General features: G+C 53.4%; 1 protein-coding gene across 1 annotated transcript in view; it reads left to right on the top strand.

Annotated features, from left to right (window-relative positions):
* The window catches only part of GLP1R (glucagon like peptide 1 receptor), a 41,449-nt gene that overhangs the window by 1,742 nt on the left and 19,197 nt on the right, over positions 1-20,510 (top strand). The window contains exons 2-5 of the mRNA XM_018039225.1: positions 6,788-6,884; positions 7,592-7,699; positions 18,334-18,452; positions 18,785-18,891. Of these exons, the coding sequence (XP_017894714.1) occupies positions 6,788-6,884; positions 7,592-7,699; positions 18,334-18,452; positions 18,785-18,891 (431 nt within the window). The remainder of the gene's footprint in view (positions 1-6,787; positions 6,885-7,591; positions 7,700-18,333; positions 18,453-18,784; positions 18,892-20,510) is intronic.

Raw genomic sequence — 20,510 nt, 5'->3', positions numbered from 1 at the left:
CGGAGGTCTGAGTGACAAGCTTGGAGGTCAGACTGCAGTAATTGCGACACAACTCATCCTTCGTGTAAGACTCTATAAACACTGGTGGATTTTGCCTTCTATTTTCTGTTCATGAGATCAGCAAGACTAGGTTGCTCCCTCCATGTCCCTGCTGGGGGGATAAATCTCAGAAAAGGAGGGTTCCCTGTATAAAGTGAATCCAGCAGACCAGCAGCAGAGAGGAGAAAGGGGTGCAGGGCTGGGCTGGTGCCTAATACCTGCCCATCCAGGCGGGACCAAAGGGAAAACCGAGTGAGCTACCCACAGTCAGGCTGGCCAGGCTGGAGGGGGTACAGGCAGGGGGGCTGGTCGAATTGACCTCTGAAGAAGGGGACCTAGGCCACTCCATCATTGCTGGGAAGGACCACCCTCTCCCCTATTCCTTTCCTCCCCAAGACCCCTGTCAGGGAGCTGGTCTACTGAGGGCAAGCCTTTGACACCCAAAATTAGAGCCAGCCAAGACTGGGTTCAAATATTCCTGACCATCGCAAAGAGAACCTCAGTTTCCTCATCTGTAAATAAGGATCACGAGCCCCGCCACATAGGAGTTCTGGAGCGGATTGAGACACTGGCATCCCGTGACAGCAGCTTTAGTCACTCAGGGGCTCTGACCCTCTCTTGTCCTCGGACATCTGGAAGCCTTCTCCAGGGTGGTGGAAGAGGGCTGGGGGTGGGGGCCCCTCTAGTGAAGGGTGGAGGGAATCCAGGGGACGCCACGGTCAGCGTGCAACTTCGTTCTTGAGCTGGACTCCCTCCCAGACATGGCCTCCAGTGGGGATCAAAGCAGGAGATACCAAGAAACCACATCCTGCCCTCGGATGCCTGGCTCTGAGGAGAAGTAGGCTCTTCCTTGGTGGCAGACTGCCCCTGAGTAGGTTCCTCCCTGTGTGTGACAGAGAGATGAGGAGATACAGAGATACACAGAGACAGAGAAAGAGACAGAGAGAGACATAAAAAGAGAGGGACGGGGGGAGAGAGGTTGTATGAACCCCTGTTTCTCCTCTGCACTCACGTGATCTTCTGTGACTTCCTGCCTGTGAGTCCCTGTGTCTGAAACATCTCAGTGTGTCGTTGTGTATCTGACAGTGTGACTCCAAGTGTGATACTGCATCTGTGGGGAGGGGTGTGTGTGTGTGTGTGTGTGTGTGTGTGTGTGTGTGTGTGTGTGTGTGTATGACAGACCTCTTAGAGTGTGAATGGGTGTCTGTCAGTGTGTGTCCGTGTGTGGGTGAGAAATAGTGTGCTTGTGACAGAACACGTGACTCTTTCTCTGTATCTATGTGTGCGACAGTGTGACTTAACTATATGTCAACCAAGGGGTCTCTGTGTGTCTACTTGACCGTCTGCGAGTTCGCGTGTGGGAGAGGCTCTGTCGCGTCTTAGCGTGTTAGCATGTGCTCCACGGCATGTGTGATAGTGTGTGTGGCAGCGTGTCCCTGGGAGGGGTCTGTGCATGTGAGAATGAGTGTACGGTCTTCCTTTCCCTGCCCTTCTGCTCATGCATCTGGAGTCTTTAAGGAAAAAGAAATGGGGCCAAGAGCGCAGGGACCAGCAGCCCCATCCCTGCAGGTCTCAGAGGCCGTCGGTGATGGCTGAGCTCTGGAAGTCGGGCAGAGAAGATGAGGCCGGGGGTCCTGCCTTGGGGAAGATGCAGGGCTGCACTAGTTGGTAGACCCCAGAGTTGCCACTGGAGCCCTCTTTTTCCTCTCCCATTTTCCCCACCTCAGAGGCCTCTCTTTCCTCCTTCCCTTCAGTCAGAAAGGTTCCCGGAGAAGGAAGGAATCTGATGCACTTATTCATACTGAGACAGGAAGCTGTAGGAGGAACTCTTCAGGTTAGCAGCCAGTGTTGGGAGGTGTGCCCTCCCAGGGTGTTGGAAAGTCCCTCACCCAGAGAGCAGCCACCCGCTCTGCATCCTTCTCTCCCTGCTCTTCCTCCTTAGAACACTGCCCGTTCATACAGGGCTGGATAACTCCTAAAGCTTTTTGCTACTTTATCTTGCTGGAACTGTCCTGGAATTCTTAGAGAAGAGCAATGTGCCCATTTTACAGATGAGGAAATTGAGGCCCCAGAAGGTTAAAATTTGTCCCATCAGTCCCACATTAACAGACAGCTGGGGTTTATGCCCAGGACCTGTGCCTGTCTGTTCAGTGCTCCCTCCTGGCCTCTTCTCTCTCACCTCCTGCTTCCTCCCCAAACTCTTGAATCTGAGAGATGCCCCCTCCTTACTGTGACCTCCACCCAGGCATTGCCCCCATTTGCCTTCACCCCCATGCAGAGAGTGCCCATAACACCTGGTGAGTCCTGATTCTAAAAACTGCCAGCCTGCCCTAACCCAGGCCCGTCAAGTGCCCCATCTCCAGCCAGCTCTGCAGCCTGTGAGGGGCAGGGCTTCCATCACTGAATCCTCTCCACCACCCAGCCCCTGCAGCCCCTCCTCTCCAGGCCTAGGGCAGGACCTCACATCAAAGGGGGATGAAATGGGGCGGGACAGGGTGGTGCGGGGCGGGGGTGGGGGGCAGCCAGTGGGCAAGTCCAGGCCCCTCCTTGCAGTTTCCTGCCTGCTGTAAGGCACGGAGGCTTTGCTATTGGCTACGTTTGCAGCTGGAAGATGCCACGAATTAAGCTGAATGATCGGTCCTTGGCAAGAAAATATGTTTGTTTCCTCCTGCCAGGAGTTTGTTGATCCTAGAAATGAAGGAGGGGTAGGACCCTGACTCCCCGGGGAGCCTGGCTGCCCGGACCACGCTTTGCTTTCTCCCATCAACAGCAGAAATCCAGGACAGCTGTTGTTGACTGAGTTTTCCACGTACTGGGGCCCTTTAGCATCAACTCACTTAATGCTCATGAGGAGGGAGGGACTATGGTTATTTCCAGTCTGTGCAGGTGTGAGCTGAGGCTGGAAGTTAAAACTCTTGGACAAGGTCAGAAAATCAATATATGAGGGAGCCAGGGTCAGGCCTGGCTCTGCTCCCAAGGCCAAGGCTATTCACGCATCTCCGTGTAACCGTGCTCCCCTGGGCCCCGGGCCTGGCCACACCGAGTAACCTCAGCCTTGTTCCAGGCCAGAGCCTCCCAGCTGCCCCGGGTCCTGAGAAGATTCTCCTGAATGGCGGTCCGTAGCTGTCCTCGGCTTGCTCCCTGGAGCTGTAGTGTCCCACCTCTGCCACTTTGTTCCAGCCGGGCCCCCCTGCTGAAATGCCCACCCTCTGCCCTTGCCCAATCTCTCCCCACAGATCCCCTGCTTAACCTCCGCTCACAGCCCCCAGAGGGCCCCCTGACCCCGCCAGAACTCTCGGGTCTGCACCGAGTTCCGCCTCAACCTGAGCAGTGTCACCTGCCTTCTCTGCTGTGTCCTGAAGAGCATTTGTCCCCACCCCACCCCCAAGGAGCCTGCGGATTCTCTCAGGCAGGGGCTCTGCCCTCATCTTTGTGCTCCCCATGTCCCTCCATCAGACCTGCCACCCAGAGTCTGGCACAGTATTACTTCCATAAACACCAGGTGGGGAGAGGCCAGAGGTCTGGTAGTTTGTGTGTTTGACTGGGGAGAGGTGGGGCGGAAGTGAGCAGTATTTGGAGAACTTCAACTGGTGCAGGAAGATGGCAGCGAACCCTGTTGTCAGGAAGCCCTCTATCTGAGGGGGCGACCCAGCCCCTGTTCTCGAGGAGCCCCAGTCTGAGGGGAGACAGCCCTGTCCTCAGGGAGCCCCAGTCTGAGGGGAAACAGAGCCCCGCCCTCAGGGAGCCCCAGTCTGAGGGGAGACAACAGCCCTGCCCCAGGGAGCCCCAGTCTGAGGAGACACAGCCCCGTCCTCAGGAAGCCCCAATCTGAGGAGACACAGCCCTGCCCCAGGGAGCCCCAGTCAGCGGGGAGACAGCCCTGCCCCAGGGAGCCCCAGTCTGAGGGGAGACAGCCCTGCCTCAGGGAGCCCCAGTCTGAGGGGAGACACATCTCTGCCTCAGGGAGCCCCAGTCTGAGGGGAGACACAGCCCTGCCTCAGGGAGCGCCAGTCTGAAGATAGTTTCTTTTCCAAAGCTCTGCTCAGAGCAAGTGACAGGGCTGCCTCTGCCTCCAAGTCCCCTGGAGGTTGGTGGCCAGCCTGGCCTTCCTGGTGTTGTCCTTACCCTTTAACCCCACTCCCCACCTGCACCTCCAGACTTCTGGCTTCCACGAGCTTCCCCGTTCTCACTCCCTGCCCCTGACACACCTTCTGCCCCAGTTCCCAGCAGTGACCTTGCTTCCTGCCTGCTCTCCTCCTGGAAAGAGAGATGGAGTGGGATTTCTTCCCAGTCTCCCTGTCCCAACCACCAGCAGCTGCCATTTTCAGGGGCAGGAGGAGAAGGAAAGCGAGTCTGGGGGTTTGAGCCACCAGGACTGGCTTTAGTGAAAACTGTTTGGGCCCCCAGTTGTAGCTAAAATCGTGATACTGCCTTTGCTGTTGGGTTTGATTTCTTGTTCTTTTTTTTTTTTTTACAAATACACTTGACCTTTGCCCTCAGAAGAGGACTGTCTCAGATATCTCCACCTGTGGTCTCAGCACACTTACTCTTAAGAGTGTGGGTGGGGCTCAAGCAAGCTTGTTTCCCCCCTTCCCCAGGGCTTCCTAGGCAGCCAGGGATGAGCCCAAGACAACCTGTATCTTTATGGGAAGCGTCTCATAAGCCAGTGGTCCCCAACCTCTTTGGTACCAGGAACTGGTTTTGTGGAAGACAGTTTTACCGCGGTGAGGGGATGGTTTTGGGATGACTCAAGCTCCCCAGATGGCGCTAGTGGTAAAGAAACTGCCTGCCAATGCAGGAGATATAAGAGATTGGAGTTCGATCCCTGGGTCGGAAAGGTTCCCCTGGAGGAGGGCACAACAACCCACTCCAGGATTCTTGCCTGGAGAATCCCATGGACAGAGGAACTTGCCCATAGGGTGGCAAAAAGTCAGACATGACTGAAGCGACTTAACACACCCACAAGTCCATTATATTTATTGTGCACTTTATTTCTATTATTATTACATTAACTCCACCTCAGATCATCAGGCATTAGATCTCAGAAACTGGGGATCCCTGTTACAAACCACAACTCAGCTTAAATCTGGGCAAGATTACCCAGACACCAGATCCAGTGTGCTTAGGGCACCACCAGTCAAGGATGCAAGCTCCCCAAAGGAAGCTGTTTTAATTTCAGCACAAATGCTTATTGTTGTGATTTTAAAAAGTGAAATTTTGTTTTAAATTATGTATAGGTCCTACATTTTATCCAAGGGGCTCCCTGGTCATTTGTGTGTCTGCAGCCTCTAAGTGAAGAATATTTAGAATCTTAAGCCTGTTCAGGAAAAAATACAAATAAAAAAGAAACATAGTCCCAAGACATATGTAGAGGAGGTACACTACAGTGTCTGGGAATGGATAATTCTCTCTTGGGGGCATCTGCTTGGGTCTGTCTAAAAGCCAGTTGTGTTACCTTATCTGAAAGTGGAGCTTCTTATCCCCCTGCTCACAGATAGGGGGGCCCCTCCCAGTGCAGGCCTGATCTCTGTGTCCTGGAACTTTTCTGACCCTTCACCCCATGTCCTCAAGACTTCTCCTCCAGTTGATAGAGCTGGGCTGATGTTTGACCCATGTTGTTGTGCTAGAAGGAGACAGTGCAGGCTTGTGTTGACCTCCCAGATGACATGATTGCATCTTGTAGGAGGGACGCTAGAGCAGGGGTCCCCAACCTTTTTGGCACAAGGGACCGGTTCTGTGGAAGACAGTTCTTCCATGGGCTCGGGGTGGGGGATGGTTTCAGGATGATTCAGGTGTGCTACAATTGCTGTGCCCTTTATTTCTACTATTACATCAGGTCCACCTCAGATGATCAGGCATTAGGTCCCGGAGGTTGGGGACCCCTGTGGTAGTGGGAAATAGTACCAAGGTCTGCAGCACTGAATCCCACCGCAGCCCACATCGTGCACTGCTCCAACAGTCACTGATCTGGGAGGCTCCAGGTCCTAGCCTCAGCTCTGCTCCTTGGAGTGCTGTGTGACCTTGACCGAGCCCCTCTCCCACTCTGAGCCTGCGTGTCCCCTTCTAGAATGATGGATGAAAGTGTGAGAACTTCACAGGCAGGTGGACTGGGCACTGGAAAGGAGCCCATGGCAGTCATGAGCCCCAGGGCCTTCAGGAAATCTCTGCTGGGTGGGGGCAGATGAAACCGTGAATGAGACACACATGCTCTCCCCTCCCCCTCCTCCACTCACCCCAACAGCATCCTTTCAGTAGCCATGGGCTGGACATTTACTACACCTCAAGGTATGCTCGGAGAAGGCACTGGTGACCCACTCTGGTACTCTTGCCTGGAAAATCCCATGGACAGAGGAGCCTGGTAGGCAGCAGTCCATGGGGTTGCGAAGAGTCGGACATGACTGAGTGACTTCACTTTCACTTTTCACTTTCATGCATTGGAGAAGGAAATGGCAACCCACTCCAGTGTTCTTGCCTGGAGAATCCCAGGGACAGGGGAGCCTGGAGGGCTGCCGTCTATGGGGTCGCACAGAGTCGGACACAACCAATGCGACTTAGCAGCAAAGTATGCTCTGAAAAACATCCACTGGAGCCCCTCATTGGGTTGTCATCCCCTTGCAAAGATGGCCAAAGCCTGTGGGATTTGGGGCCCTAAGATCCCCTAAAGATCAAGAAACCAAGTGTGTGGGGTCAGAGGGTAAAATGGACTTGAATTGGACCCAAGGGGCCCCTTTTTCTTTCTTCTCCCCAGGGCGCCACCGTGTCCCTCTCGGAGACCGTGCAGAAATGGCGAGAGTACCGTCGCCAGTGCCAGCGCTTCCTGACCGAGGCCCCGCCCCCGGCCGCAGGTGAGAGCAGGCGGGGCCCCCGCCCAGCAGCTCCCCAGAGCCGCCAGAGGCCCCCAAGCTGGCTTGGCATCCCTTGCCTCTGCCTATGCCTAGGCCCTGCATCTGCCCTATGCCTTGGGGTGCAGCCGTGTAGCCGCTGTACCCTTTGCCAGGGCCCCTCCAGAGCTGACACCAGGCCATTCCGTTCTGTGTCCTCAGCGCCTCCCGGCTTATGTCCGGGCTGGAGGCCCCACTCACATACTTACAGTAATGAACGTTTAGGGGGCTCATGTGGGCTGTTTTAAAGAATAGAGGATTGAAGCCAGACAGGCCTCTGTTCCTGACCTGCAGTCCTGACCCAGTCGCCTGAGGAAGTGATCTCGGGCTGGAGAGGTACTGAGGCACCGTCCCCGTCACAGGAGGTGTGGAATTTCAGAAAAGGCCGTGAAGATTGTTTATTAAGCACTTATTATGCTCTGGTATCTTTGCTGCATACGCTGTTTGTCCCTGCACAGCCCTGTGGGCTGGGAAATCAACCCCATTTTACAGATGAGAAAACAGAGACCTTAAGTACTTGGCTCCAAGTCCCACTGCTGCTAAGTGGTGCCTGTTGGGTGGGAATGTGCTAGGCAGGGAGCTTTCTGCTGGGTAGCCTCCCAAATGGGGAGCAGGGGAAAGTGGAAAGTACCCCAGCCAGGCTCGTACTAAACGCCTTCCCCCTGCACCAGACCTCTTCTGCAACCGGACCTTCGATGACTATGCCTGCTGGCCGGATGGGTCACCAGGCTCCTTTGTGAATGTCAGCTGCCCCTGGTACCTACCCTGGGCCAGCAGCGGTGAGTCCCCTTCCCCACATGGACCTTGCCTCCCCGGTGTCCAGGAGGCTCGGGTGGGGGTGGAGTTGGCATAGGGTGCTTGCTGCTTCCTTTCCACTGAGACACAGTCTCCCCACCCCCGGAGGTCTTTAGGCCTCCTCATGGTGGTCTGCCTGCCTTTCCTTGGGGGTGGGGAGCAGTAGGGTGTGATAGCAGGTATAACCTGGGCCTGAGGCTTGTTCTGGCAGGTGGCTATAGGGAAAGCATGAGGCTCTGACTTAAGAAAGAAATATGAGCACCCGCTTGCATCTAGTAATCAGGAAAGGAATCAGGCAGGAACAGTTCTTGGGTACTTGGGTGGGGGTGGTTTGAGGTGTCGTTGCTGTGTGTGTGTATGCATGTGTTTGTAGGTGCCCCACTTCCCTGGTGGCTCAGATGGTAAAGAATCTGCCTGCAATGCAGGAGAAACAGTTTTGATCCCTAGGTTGGGAAGATCTCCTGGAAAGGGGGATGGCAATCCATTCCTGTATTCTCACCTGGAAAATCCCATGGACAGAGGAGCCTAGCGGGCTACAGGCCATGGGGTTGCAAAGAGTCGGACATGACTGAGCGACTATCGCTTACCTGATAGTGCCCTGGAGCCACCTCCTGACTTTTCAAGGGGTTCACTGCTCAGACGAACCCAGGCAGTGGTGATCAGGCCTTAGTAGGATTGTCCTCCAGCCCTCCCCAGCTCACTCCTGCCTGTAGGGGACACCTTGTGGTAGGAAGGGTGTAATTGGGTAGGTGAGAGGGGCTTTGGAGCACAGAGACCTACAGAGACTGCAGAGAGAGCTCTGACTGGAGGGGGAGACCGTGTGCCCCCCCGGCCCCCGCCCCGTGTATCCCAGGAGACAAGCACCCTTGCCTCAGAGAGCTCACAGTCTCAGGAAGGGAGAAAAGATACTGTCTTATAGTAACGATACTGATTCAGTGCCTGCTTTGTGCCTCATCCTGCCCTAAAAGGCAAGTATTCATGTAATCTTTAGAACAGCCCCCCAGTATGCTTGTAATACAGATAGGGGAACCGAGTCCCCAGAAAGTTTACGCTGCTCACTCTAGATGACGTGGTCAATGGCAGGACCAGGATTTGAAGGCAGCCTGTGCTCTTAATGACAGTGCAGTGAAGGGGTCTGAGACCAAGCAGAAACTGGCCCAGAAGCAGGTGTGAGACGAAGGTCATGCTGTGGGAAGCCAGTGTGCTTCCTGGAGGAGGCAGCTGCTTAGTGGAACATCAGGGCACCTGGCAGGGCCTGGCGTCAGCTTCAGCTCAGAACACGGGATGGAGGTCAGACGAAGCCCCAGCTGGAGTCCTGAGGACTGTCTCTCCTGCTGTCCCCTCCTGGTATGCCCCCCCCACCCCAAGGTGCATGCTGAGAGCCTGGGCTGGAAAGAGGCAGGCACCTGGGTGAGACAGAGCGGCCCAGTGCCCTTCATGCAGCTCTTCCATAAGCACTTTATGTACCTACAGTCATTTAATCCTCACAACAACCTTTCAGGGCTCCGAGTACTCCAAGAATACTTCATCTAGTACTCCGATGACCCTCCTCTCTTACAGAGGAGGAAACTGAGGCCCAGAGATGCTAAATGACTTTTCCAAGCTCTCGCAGTGAGTGAATAGCAGACCCATGAATCAACCCAGGAGTCTGGTTCAGATTAAGCGTGTGTCATGCGGGCACATGTGTGTTCCTGTGCATGTGGGTCTGGGCATGGAGACAGGGGAGCGACCTGGGCCTCTGCTGGCTGGACCACCCCAAGGGAGGGCAGTAAACTGCTTGCCTTCTCCCTGGAGATGAAATCTTATGATTCTGCCTCACACTGTTCCAAGTGGCTGTGTGAGCTTGACTGAACTTCTAGACCTCTCTGTGCCTCTGGACATCATGGTGGGGGGGGGGGCGGATATAGCTAGGTGATAGGGGTGTTGGGAAGATTTCAAATTCCTAGAAAATGGTTTCTGTTAACTTTTTCCACCCACCTGACTTGTCTTCTCCGCTTCCCTCAATACACACAGGTTCCCGGCTCCCCAAAGGTTTGGGACTGGCTGGCTGGCTGGTCCTCTAGACCCCAGGGAGCCAGGCACAGGACAGGGCCCATCACTCAGCACTAAGCCTCCCCCAGCTCTGCCTGTTGCTCGCGGCTCCATCCATCACCTTTAATTTTATTTGAGCAGGAAATAGGTCCTGGTGGTGCCCATTTAAGAGCGAACATGGTTTTATTGCTTTCTCCATGAAGATAACAGCCACTGTACAGGCCCCCTGCCAGCCTCCACCCCCCCCCCCCAGCTCCCCACCTCACTTCCTTTTTTGACCAAGCTAACTCACTCCCTTTTTTTGACGCTTGGGATCACAGACTCTGCCTCCCTCTCCCCTCTCTCTGAGTCAAGGACCCACAGAGATACCCACCCTGGGTTCCTGCAACATAATTGCTGTCTCTGGCCTGTCCTGGCTGTCCCCTTGGCAGAAGCTGGCACGGGGGGCTTCCCTCACCCCCTCCCAGGGCATGGGGGAGGAGGGAAGGGGCAGTTCTGAAACTTTCTTGGGCTAATCAAGGGAATGCCCTAAGTGAAAATTTTGTAGTGGGAATTAGGAGTGTGAGGAAGAAAGAGGAGCAGATCTTAGTCAATGTCCTGGGAGAAAACACACTCAGCTGGGAATCTCAAAAGAACCTGATAGAGGGACCACTTCAGAGGTTGGTCTGGGTTCAGCTGGTGGCTCAGCAGTAAAGAATCTGCCTGTAATGCAGGAGACACAGGTTCAATCACTGGATTGGAAAGGTCCCCTAGAGGAGGGCATGGCAGTCCACTCCAGTATTCTTGCCTAGGAAATCCCATGCACAGAGAAGCCTGGCGGGCTACAGTTCATGGTGTCGCAGAGTCAGGCACAACTTAGCAATTAAACAACAAGGGACATAACGCACCAAGGACTATAAGAGTGGGAAGCTTTAGTATCCCTAGGTCCCAGTGGGGCAGGAACAGGGCTGTGGTGCCCTCATGACAGCTGGAGGTCATGGTGATGGAGAGGCCACCAGCAGGACAGGGCCATGATCACAGAGGGGCAAAAACCACTGCCAGAACCTCAGAATCAAGGCAAAAAGGGAGCAAGGGAGAAATACCCCAGCATCTCTTTCCAACTGTCTTCCTACCTCCTGCCAGTGCCTCCCATTAGCTAAACCCAGCAAAGGGCCAGGAACTCAAGTGATACTGTCCACAGGGGTCGGCCTTCTAGGGCGCAGGGCAGGGCAGAGGAATGACTTGAGAAATAATTAAATTCGAAACAATTACCCAGGGCAGGTCTGTGTTAAAAGCTGGGGATGTCAGTGAGACCTTAGAGGTGTGTGAGTGTGTGGGCTTTGGGGAGAAGGGGTGACTTTCCCACGGGGCTTGAAGAGCTTGCTCAGGAGCCTGGGAAGTGGTGCTGAGGGAGGTCAGAGCCACCTCTTCTGCCTGGGGTGTGGCATTAGGAAGGCTTCCAGAGGTAGGTGTCATCGGGGCCAGGCCTTAAAGAACAGGTGGATGGAGGTGGATGAGGGAGAGGAAGGCCCTCCAGGGCGGAGGATGTTTAGGCACCAGCTCAGAAATGGGGCCAGGCCTCAGAACTGTACAGCATCCCAGGGACATCAGCCAAGTCCTTGAATGCAGACCCCTCTAATTCAGAACTGGGGACTGCACGGAAAGGGTGGAAGCAGGTGAGTTAGGGAAGGAAGGGCTTCAGAGGAGATGCCTTGTGTCCACAAGATTTTCTCTCTGGAAACCAAGAGGCTGGAGTGGTGTCCAAGAGCCTGCTGCTGCCTGAGGGCCCTCCAGCAACCTCGCTTCCCGGCCAACAGCTGAGCTGCTCGTTACAAATCATTCCAGTCTCATTAGCTGCACCCTCTCCTGATCCCTACCTGTTTGTGAGCTTGGTTCTAATTATAGGAGAGTCATAAAATGCTTTAAAAATAGCCTATAACTCACAATTCTTGGTAACTCTGACAGGTGCCTCCCTGGAGGAGCTTTTGCAGCAGGCCAGGGTTGCGGAAGGAAGCCGAGGCCCCCTGCTGGTCCTGGAGGGATTTCAGCTGCGGCAGGGTCCTAAGTTCCAGCCCAGCCCCAGTGAAGGGCACTCTTTTGAGGAATTGGGGCCAGGGTGGGGGTGGACGGGGTTGGGCAGGAGCAGGACTTTGACTGTGACTGTGTTCTGAAGGTCAGCCAGGCACCCAGGTGGCGCTAGTGTTAAAGAATCCGCCTGCCAATGCAGGAGACGCAAGAGACGTGGGTTCGACCCTGAGTCAGGAAGATCCCCTGGAGAAGGAAATGGCAACACACTCTTGTATTCTTGCCTGGAAAGTTCCATGTACAGAGGAGCCTGGCGGGCTACAGTCCACAGGGTTGCAAAGAGTTGGACATGATTGAGCGCACACACACACACACACACACACACACACACACACACACACACACAGCTACCAGGCATTTCACATGTTTTCACTTCTAGTCTTCACACCACCGACCTGGGAAGTTATCATGGTTTCCATTTTACAGATGAGGAAACTGAGACCCAGGGAGGTCTGCCCCAGGTCCCGTAGCTGGTTGAGGGCAGGACCAGGATTTGAGCTTGAGGTCTTCCTCTAGTCCTTGATGTGAGGCACAGCCCCTCACCCGGAGTCCAAGCCGGGACCTTTAGTTCCAGCCCTGGCTTTGACCCTCATTTCTGAACTCCGGGGAGGTCCTGTGACTGCCCTCTTTGAATCTCGGCATCCTGGCCTGGAAGCTGGGGGCCCAGGAGTCCGTGCTGGCCACTGCTGTTGCCAGGGTACAGGAGCTAATGGATTCATGAGCGCCTCTCCACAGCCCTGAGTGCCCGCATCCACGTGGAAGGGTGGCTGTTAGCTTGATTACGGACGCCGCTGCAGTTTCCGGGAGGGGAAGTGTTTAATTGGGGGTTTTATTTCCAGCACCAGGGTCTGACTTAATGAAATATTCCCTAGGCTTCCTGGCTCGTGGCCGGCTGCCTCCTGGTGTTGACAAAACCAGAGCCAAGCTTCTGGTTATGATATACCAGTAGCTCCCGGGCCAGATAAGGCTGGCCTGATAAGCTGGGCTGGGCCCTGACCCACCCCATCTCCAGCCAAGATGGGTGCCTGGGGACCACAGCCAGGCCAGGAACAGTCCTGGCTTTTAATATTTGCTGCTAATGAAGGGTAATTGACAGACGCATTTGCATAGGCTCACTGAGCTTTGCAGGGATGCAGTGATCCCTTGACACTGTGCCCGTAACACACACATCTGTGCACATTCCACCTCCCCACCAGCTCCTCATCCTCCCAGCTCGCCCTGAGAAGAGAGCCCAGGAATGACCGGGTGCAGGGGGCCCACACTGCCAAGAGCACCTGCTGGGAAGATGCGGAAGGTTGGTGAATCCAGGCCCAGAGGAAGGACAGACCAATGGCACATGGCCATGGTGGACTGTTAGCAGCGAGTTCAGGTGCTGACTCTTGGCCTTTTGGCCTCTAGAGGCAGAGGGCCAGGGGCTGTGATCCTGATTCTGCCACTCCCTGGCTGGATGATCTTGGGCAAGTCACTCGGCCTCTTAGAGGCTCAGTTTCTCCATCTGTAAAATGGGATTCTCGGCGCCTAACCTTGTAAGGTGGTTGTGATGTTCTCAGGTGTCAGGCATACAGCAGGTACTCAAAACCTGATTCTGTGAGAGTGCAGCCTGCAGAGAGGGCTTGAGAGAGGCAGGAAAGCATCCATTTGTGTGCCTCCTGGCTGCCAGAGCCTGTGCCCCTGTGGCGAGTTGAGTGTTAGGATCACACTGCTGCAGGCTGCGTCCTGGGTCGGTGGTACTTCCATGGTTTGAGCTCCACTGCTGGGTCCTCTCCCTTCCCTGGCCCCTCTGCCTCCTCACCCCTCCCCACTTCCTCCCATCTAAACGGGCTTAGAGAAGGCTCTGACACCAGTCTCACACCCCGTGGAATCAGCCCAGATCTCCATCATTGCTCTGGGGTCATTACCCCTGAAGGCTGGTGTTGCTGTCGTATCAGATGACTCAATTCCTGGGGAAGAATTCTAGGCACTCATGCAGCAGATCAAAGAGACGTCTGGGGGCTCATCCAGTCGCTTAGAATCAGACCTGGTGCCTCCCCTTCTCTGCCTTTATGCTCTTCTGATTTTGTTCATCCTGTGTCAGGGGACGTCTCCTGCTGAGGGAAGTCCCACCATTAGATTTTTCAGGCTTTTGTTTCTCTTCCCTGGGGGATGTCTCTTAAAGTACAGGTTCTTCCAGAAGCTGTGATACCAAAAGCTGACTTAGCCCCAAGGTATTATTAGATACCTGCTGTCTCCTAAATCAGGACCCTGCTCAGGGTCTCTGAAGAGCAGTGGAAGAAAGGAAAGAGTGAGCTGCAAGCTGGGGACTGGCTCAGGGGACCAGTGACAGGTGTCTGACCATGTAGGCAGAGGGTTGCCCCAGCCCTTAAAATGATGTCGGGCATATGACAGCAATGGGTGGGTTGACAGTTTGTGAACTAGGAAATGCAGCCCCAGTCTCGATGGTGCGTCCCTCCTGGACCCTGGTGGGTGGACCTGGGCTGGCGCCGCTGCTGTCAGACATGCGTGTTAATGAGCCCCCTGCGCAGACCTGTCCTTGCTGCTGCCTCTCCACCTGGAAACTTCTGAGCAGCCGCTGCCAGCCAGGGCCTGTCTCTCTCCCTCACACTGAGCCTTCTTCCCCCACCTGGGGAATCTGGTCTTTAAAATCTTTTTTTCCTTTAGAATTAAAAATATATATATATATATAAATTTATTTTTGGCTGTGTTGAGCCTTAATTGTGGCATGTGGGCTCAGTAGTTGTGGTACAGAGGCTTAGTTGTCCCCGGCACATGGGATCTTCCTGGACCAGGGGTAGAACCCGTGTCCCCTGCATTGGAAGGCGGATTCTTAACTGCTGGACCACCAGGGAAGTCTTTTCAGTCTTTTAAAACTTGTCCTGGCCCCCAGTCCCCTCCTTGACACCCCCACCCCCACCCCCGGTGCAAAATCTCTCCCTGCTTTTGTCCCTGGTCTCCTGGCCCTGGGGTCAGACTTACATTTCCTTTCAGACACAAGTAAGCCCCGATCACTGTGACCTCACTGCAAACTTGGGGCCACCAGCCAACCCGCTCCCTGGATGGTGGACACTGAGGCCTGCCAGGGCAGTTGCTCCGGCACCAGATGCCCAGGCAGGGTGTGAGGGGCACAGGGACACCCTGCCCCCAATTCTGCTGGGCCTGTGTGTGACCTCTCTTCTTCACATTGGTGTTATTCCTTATTAAGCACCTTCTTCTTTCTGTGAGAGTCTTGATTCTCTGAAGTCAGGCACTGTGCTTCCTTCCTCTCTCAGACGGGGAACTCCTGGAGGACAGGGGCTCCCCACTCAGACTGGGAGGTCTCCGAGGACAGCCTCCATCTCCAGCTACTTGAAGGGAGGAGCCAGTTCTCCCCGTCTTTGAACAGAGAGTCTCTAAGGACTGTATCTCTGCCATTGGCTATGTATTCCTTTTATTTATTTTATTTTATTTTTACTTTATTTTACTTTACAATACTGTATTGGTTTTGCCATACATTGACATGAATCCACCACGGATGTATACGAGCTCCCAATCCTGAATCCCCCTCCCACCTCCCACCCCATATCATCTCTCTGGATCATCCCCGTGCACCAGCCCCAAGCATCCTGTATCTTGTATCGAACATAGATTGGCACTTTGTTTCTTACATGATAGTATACATATTTCAATGCCATTCTCCCAGATCATCCCACCCTCTCCTCCCTCACAGTCCAAAAGTCCGTTCTATACATCTGTGTCTCTTTTGCTGTCTCGCATACAGGGTCATCATTACCATCTTTCTAAATTCCATATATATGTGTCAGTATACTCTTATTGGTGTTTCTCTTTCTGGCTTACTTCACTCTGTATAATCGGCTCCAGTTTCATCCATCTCATTAGAACTGATTCAACTTTATTCCTTTTAATGGCTGAGTAATACTCCATTGTGTATATGTACCACAGCTTTCTTATCCATTCATCTGCTGATGGACATCTAGGTTGCTTCCATGTCCTGGCTATTATAAACAGTGCTGCAATGAACATTGGGGTACATGTGTCTCTTTCAATTCTGGTTTCCTCGGTGATAAATCAGGTCATCTTTGACAATAGGACTGGATCTCCTCCATCAGGTTAGAATTTCCTGAGGGCAGAGCTGTGTCCCCTCAGACTGCAGCTCCCTGAGGTGGGGCTGTGTCTCCCCTCAGACTGAGGCTCCCTGAGGTGGGGCTGTGTCTCCCCTCAGACTGGGGCTTCCTGAGGCGGGGCTGTGTCTCCCCTCAGACTGGGGCTTCCTGAGGCGGGGCTGTGTCTCCCCTCAGACTGGGGCTCCCTGAGGGCAGGGCTGTGTCTCCCCTCAGACTGGGGCTTCCTGAGGTGGGGCTGTGTCTCCCCTCAGACTGGGGCTCCCTGAGGGCAGGGCTGTGTCTCCCCTCAGACTGGGGCTTCCTGAGGCGGGGCTGTGTCCCCTCAGACTGGGGCTCCCTGAGGCGGGGCTGTGTCCCCTCAGACTGGGACTCCCTGAGGCAGGGCTGTGATCCCTCAGATTGGGGCTCCCTGAGGCAGGGCTGTGATCCCTCAGACTGGGGCTCCCTGACGCAGGGCTGTGATCCCTCAGACTGGTGCTCCCTGAGGCAAGGCTGTGTCTCCCCTCAGACTGGGGCTCCCTGAGGGCAGGGCTGTGTCCCCTCAGACTGGGGCTCCCTGAGGCGGGGCTGTGTCCCCTCAGACTGGGGCTCCCTGAGGGCAGGGCTGTGTCTCCCCTCAGACTGGGGCTCCCTGAGGGCAGGGCTGTGTCTCCCCTCAGACTGGGGCTTCCTGAGGCGAAGGTGTGTCTCCCTTCAGACTGGGGCTCCCTGAGGTGGGGCTGTATCCCCTCAGACTGGGGCTCACTGAGGGCAGGGCTGTGTCTCTTTATTTTTCTCAGGAGCTCTATGCCCACTTTATAGCTGAGGTCCACTTTGCTCAAGGAGGTGGCCCTGAGTTCCAAGAATCAGAAATCTCAGGGGTGGCTGTGGGTCTGCCAGGGCCATAGCTTATCAGCACCGAACATTGTCTGAATGAGATTTGAGGCAGGGACCTGGAAATCATGTGTTCAGTTCAGTCACTCAGTTGTATCCGACTCTTTGTGACCCCATGGACTGCAGCATGCCAGGCCTCCCTGTCCATCACCAACTCCTGGGGTTCACTCAAACTCATGTCCATTGAGTCAGTGATGCCATCAAACCATCTCATCCTCTGTTGTCTTCTCTTCCCGCCTTCAATTTTTCACAGCATCAGGGTCTCTTCCAGTGAGTCAGTTCTTCACATCAGGTGGCCAAAGTATTGGAGTTTCAGCTTCAGCATCAATCTTTCCAGTGAATATTCAGGACTGATTTCCTTTAGGATGGACTAGTTGGATCTCCTTGCAGTCCAAAGGACTCTCAAGAGTTCTCCAACACCACAGTTCAAAAGCATCAATTCTTCAGTGCTCAGCTTTCTTTATAGTCCAACATGACTCACATCCATACATGACTACTGGAAAAACCATAGCTTTGACTAGATGGACCTTTGTTAGCAAAATAATGTCTCTGCTTTTTAATATGCTGTCTAGGTTGGTCATAACTTTTCTTCCAAGGAGCAAGTGTCTTAATTTCATGGCTGCAGTCACCATCTGCAGTGATTTTGGAGCCCAAAAAAATAACGTCTATCACTGTTTCATTGTTTTCCCATCTATTTGCCATAAAGTGATGGGACCAGATGCCATGATCTTAGTTTCCTGAATGTTGAGTTTTATGCCAACTTTTTCACTCTCCTCTTTCACTTTCATCAAGAGGCCCTTTAGTTCTTCTTTGCTTTCTGCCATAAGGGTGGTGTCTTCTGCATATCTGAGGTTATTGATATTTCTCCCTGCAATCTTGATTCCAGCTTGTGCTTCATCCAGTCCAGCGTTTCTCATAATGTACTCTGCATAAGTTAAATAATCAGGGTGATAATATACAGCCTTGACGTACTCCTTTCCTGATTTGGAACCAGTCTGTTGTCCCATGTCCAATTCAAACTGTTGCTTCCTGACCTGCATACAGATTTCTCTGGAGGCAGGTCAGATGGTCTGGTATTCCCATCTCTTGAATTTTCCACAGTTCATTGTGATCCACACAGTCAAAGGCTTTGGAATAGTCAACAAAGCAGAAGTAGATGTTTTTCTGGAACTCTCCTGCTTTTTTCAATGATCCAACAGATGTTGGCAATTTGATCTCTGGTTCCTCTGCCTTGGAAATGGTGTGGCCTTTATAGCAAAAGTGTGGGTTTGTCAAACTGCATTCCAGGGTGGCTAAGAGCAAAGGCCCAGGCGGGGCCTGGGCAGGTCCCCTTTGTGACCTCTCCTGTTCCTGGGTGAAACAAACATGTGGCAGGAGAGGAAGACCTGAGAGTGTGTGTGTGTGTGTGTGTGTGTGTGTGTGTGTGTGTGTGTGTGTGCATGTGTGGAGGGGTCACAGGGTCGACCTCTGGGTGGGGAGGGGAGCAAGGCAGCTGGCCTTGGGCCGAGGCTCACCCTCTGTATCCGCTTCAGTGCTGCAGGGTCACGTCTACCGGTTCTGCACCGCAGACGGCCTATGGCTGCACAAGGACAACTCAAGCCTGCCCTGGAGGGACCTGTCCGAGTGTGAGGATTCCAAGCGAGGGGACCGTGTGAGTTGAGGAGGCGAGGGAGGGGGCAGCAGGGGGCCAACTTCATGGGAGAAGGGACCCGGGCCATCTGGTGGGTAGGTCTGTCTCCACCTGCACACCGCCCTGCCTTTGGGGCTTTGCTCACCATGCCTTCTGGACACAGGTGGTGTGTGTTCACCTCTCTGGCCTCAGAACAAGGTCCTTGAAATCCAGGGACCGTCACCATAGGTGATTCCCTTCTTCATTTCCGGGATCCCAGTGGGGCTGAGTCTCCCTGTCCCCCGGGTAAGCAGGCTGTGGGAGAGGAGGATCGTGGGCACCCCCCGTACGCCATGTCCCCCGTGTGCACACAGAGTTCTCCGGAGCGACAGCTCCTGTCTCTTTACGTCGTCTACACAGTGGGCTACGCGCTCTCCTTCTCTGCGCTGGTCATCGCCTCGGCCATCCTCCTGGGCTTCAGGTAAGGGGGCTGCTTCCGCCTGACCTGTCGCTCTGTCCCCATATAGAGGAGGGGGCACCAAACTGAAGCGACAGCATAGCAGGGTCCTCTCCTAAGAGATGTCCAGCGAGGCCACACCATAGACTCTGAGGCTGAAAACAGCCCACAGTTCTGTGTACTTAGGCTAATCTGTACCATGTACATGTGTGCATGTAATACCGCAAAAAAGGAAAAGCAAACACATGCCTCACGCCTTCACGGTGGATGATGGGAGGAGAGGAGGTCTTCTCCTGTGAGCCTGTGTCCCAAATGATGGGGAGTTCAGTATGATTTTAGGAGACCTCAGCGGGTTAGCGATTCTGCTCTCTTTGGAGTTTGTCAGCTCCCATGGAAAATTTCTTCCCCAGGTCTACCCATTCCTTCCAGAGTACCAGGCCCTTCCCACGCCCTCTGCACTGATGGTGGTGGGCCAGGTTCAAGGGCAGGAGGAATTCCGAGGGCTGGGAGCTCAGGACACCAGCCAGCAGGAGCAGGAGAGGTGGCATTCCTCCTGCGTCCCCATGGCTTCTGGCACAGTCAGGGCTGGGCACACAGTCAGTGCTCCATAAATACATTCACTCAAGAATGGTCTCCCCTTTTATTAGGAAACGTTTAGAGATCTGAAAATACAGTGTCTGGGACTATAATCGCCTGTGCCCACACCCTGAAGCCCAGGAACTAGAGCCCAGTGGCAAGGTTAAGTTTCTCAGGGTCACCCTTCCTCCCCACCAGAAGAAACTCCTCTGGAGCTGCTTATAATTCTGATGCCTCTCTCAATACTTTTATTGCATTTCTAAGTATCTATAAAACCGTATAGCATGGATCTTGCGTATCTTTAATGGCATGTTGGGCATACCTTTCAGCAGTGTTATTTTTGGCCTGATGTATTTTTGTGAGGTTCATTCACAAATGATACAGGTGGTTCTGTTTCATTCATTTGAACCATCACTCCATTGTATGATATATTGCAGTTTATTTGTTGTCCTTTTACTGGGCATTTGAAGTGTTTCTCTCTTTCTTCTTCTTTTCTCAATTATAAACATTGCTAAGATGAACATGCTTACCCGTGACCCCCTGTGCGTGGCTCCAGGGACACATGCCTCTGAGTAGAAGTGCCTGGTCTGAATACGATGTGCCGTTGCAAATGTATTAGGTGTTGTGAAGTTGTTTTCCAAAGTGGTCAGGCCCATTTGCCCTCTTACTGGTAATATATGAGAGTTCCCTTGGCTTAACATCCTCACCAATATTTCCTATTTTTAGACTTAATTGTTGCTAATCTGAAGTGTGTGAAGTATCTCATTATGGTTTTAATTTGCATATCACTGATTCCTAGAGAGATCCAGCAGACTTTTTATGTTTCATTCTGTGAATTGCTTGTTCATATCCTTGGCTTACTTTTTTATCAGCTGATTTGGCTTTTTCTTTTGATTTTAGGCATTTCTTATATATTCTGGATAGTAATCCAGGATATATCGTCTCAGTCTGTGGTTTATTTTTTCACTTACTGTATGGTGCCTTAATTTTAATGGAATGGAATATATCAATGTATCTGATTCTATTGATAAACAAAAGTCTTGATTTTAACAGAATGAAATATATCA

The sequence above is a fragment of the Capra hircus genome, chromosome 23 (genome assembly GCF_001704415.2).
Source record: "Capra hircus breed San Clemente chromosome 23, ASM170441v1, whole genome shotgun sequence".
NCBI lineage: Eukaryota > Metazoa > Chordata > Mammalia > Artiodactyla > Bovidae > Capra > Capra hircus.
Note: the sequence above shows the minus strand (reverse complement) of the source record. Positions and strands in the feature narration are given on the sequence as shown.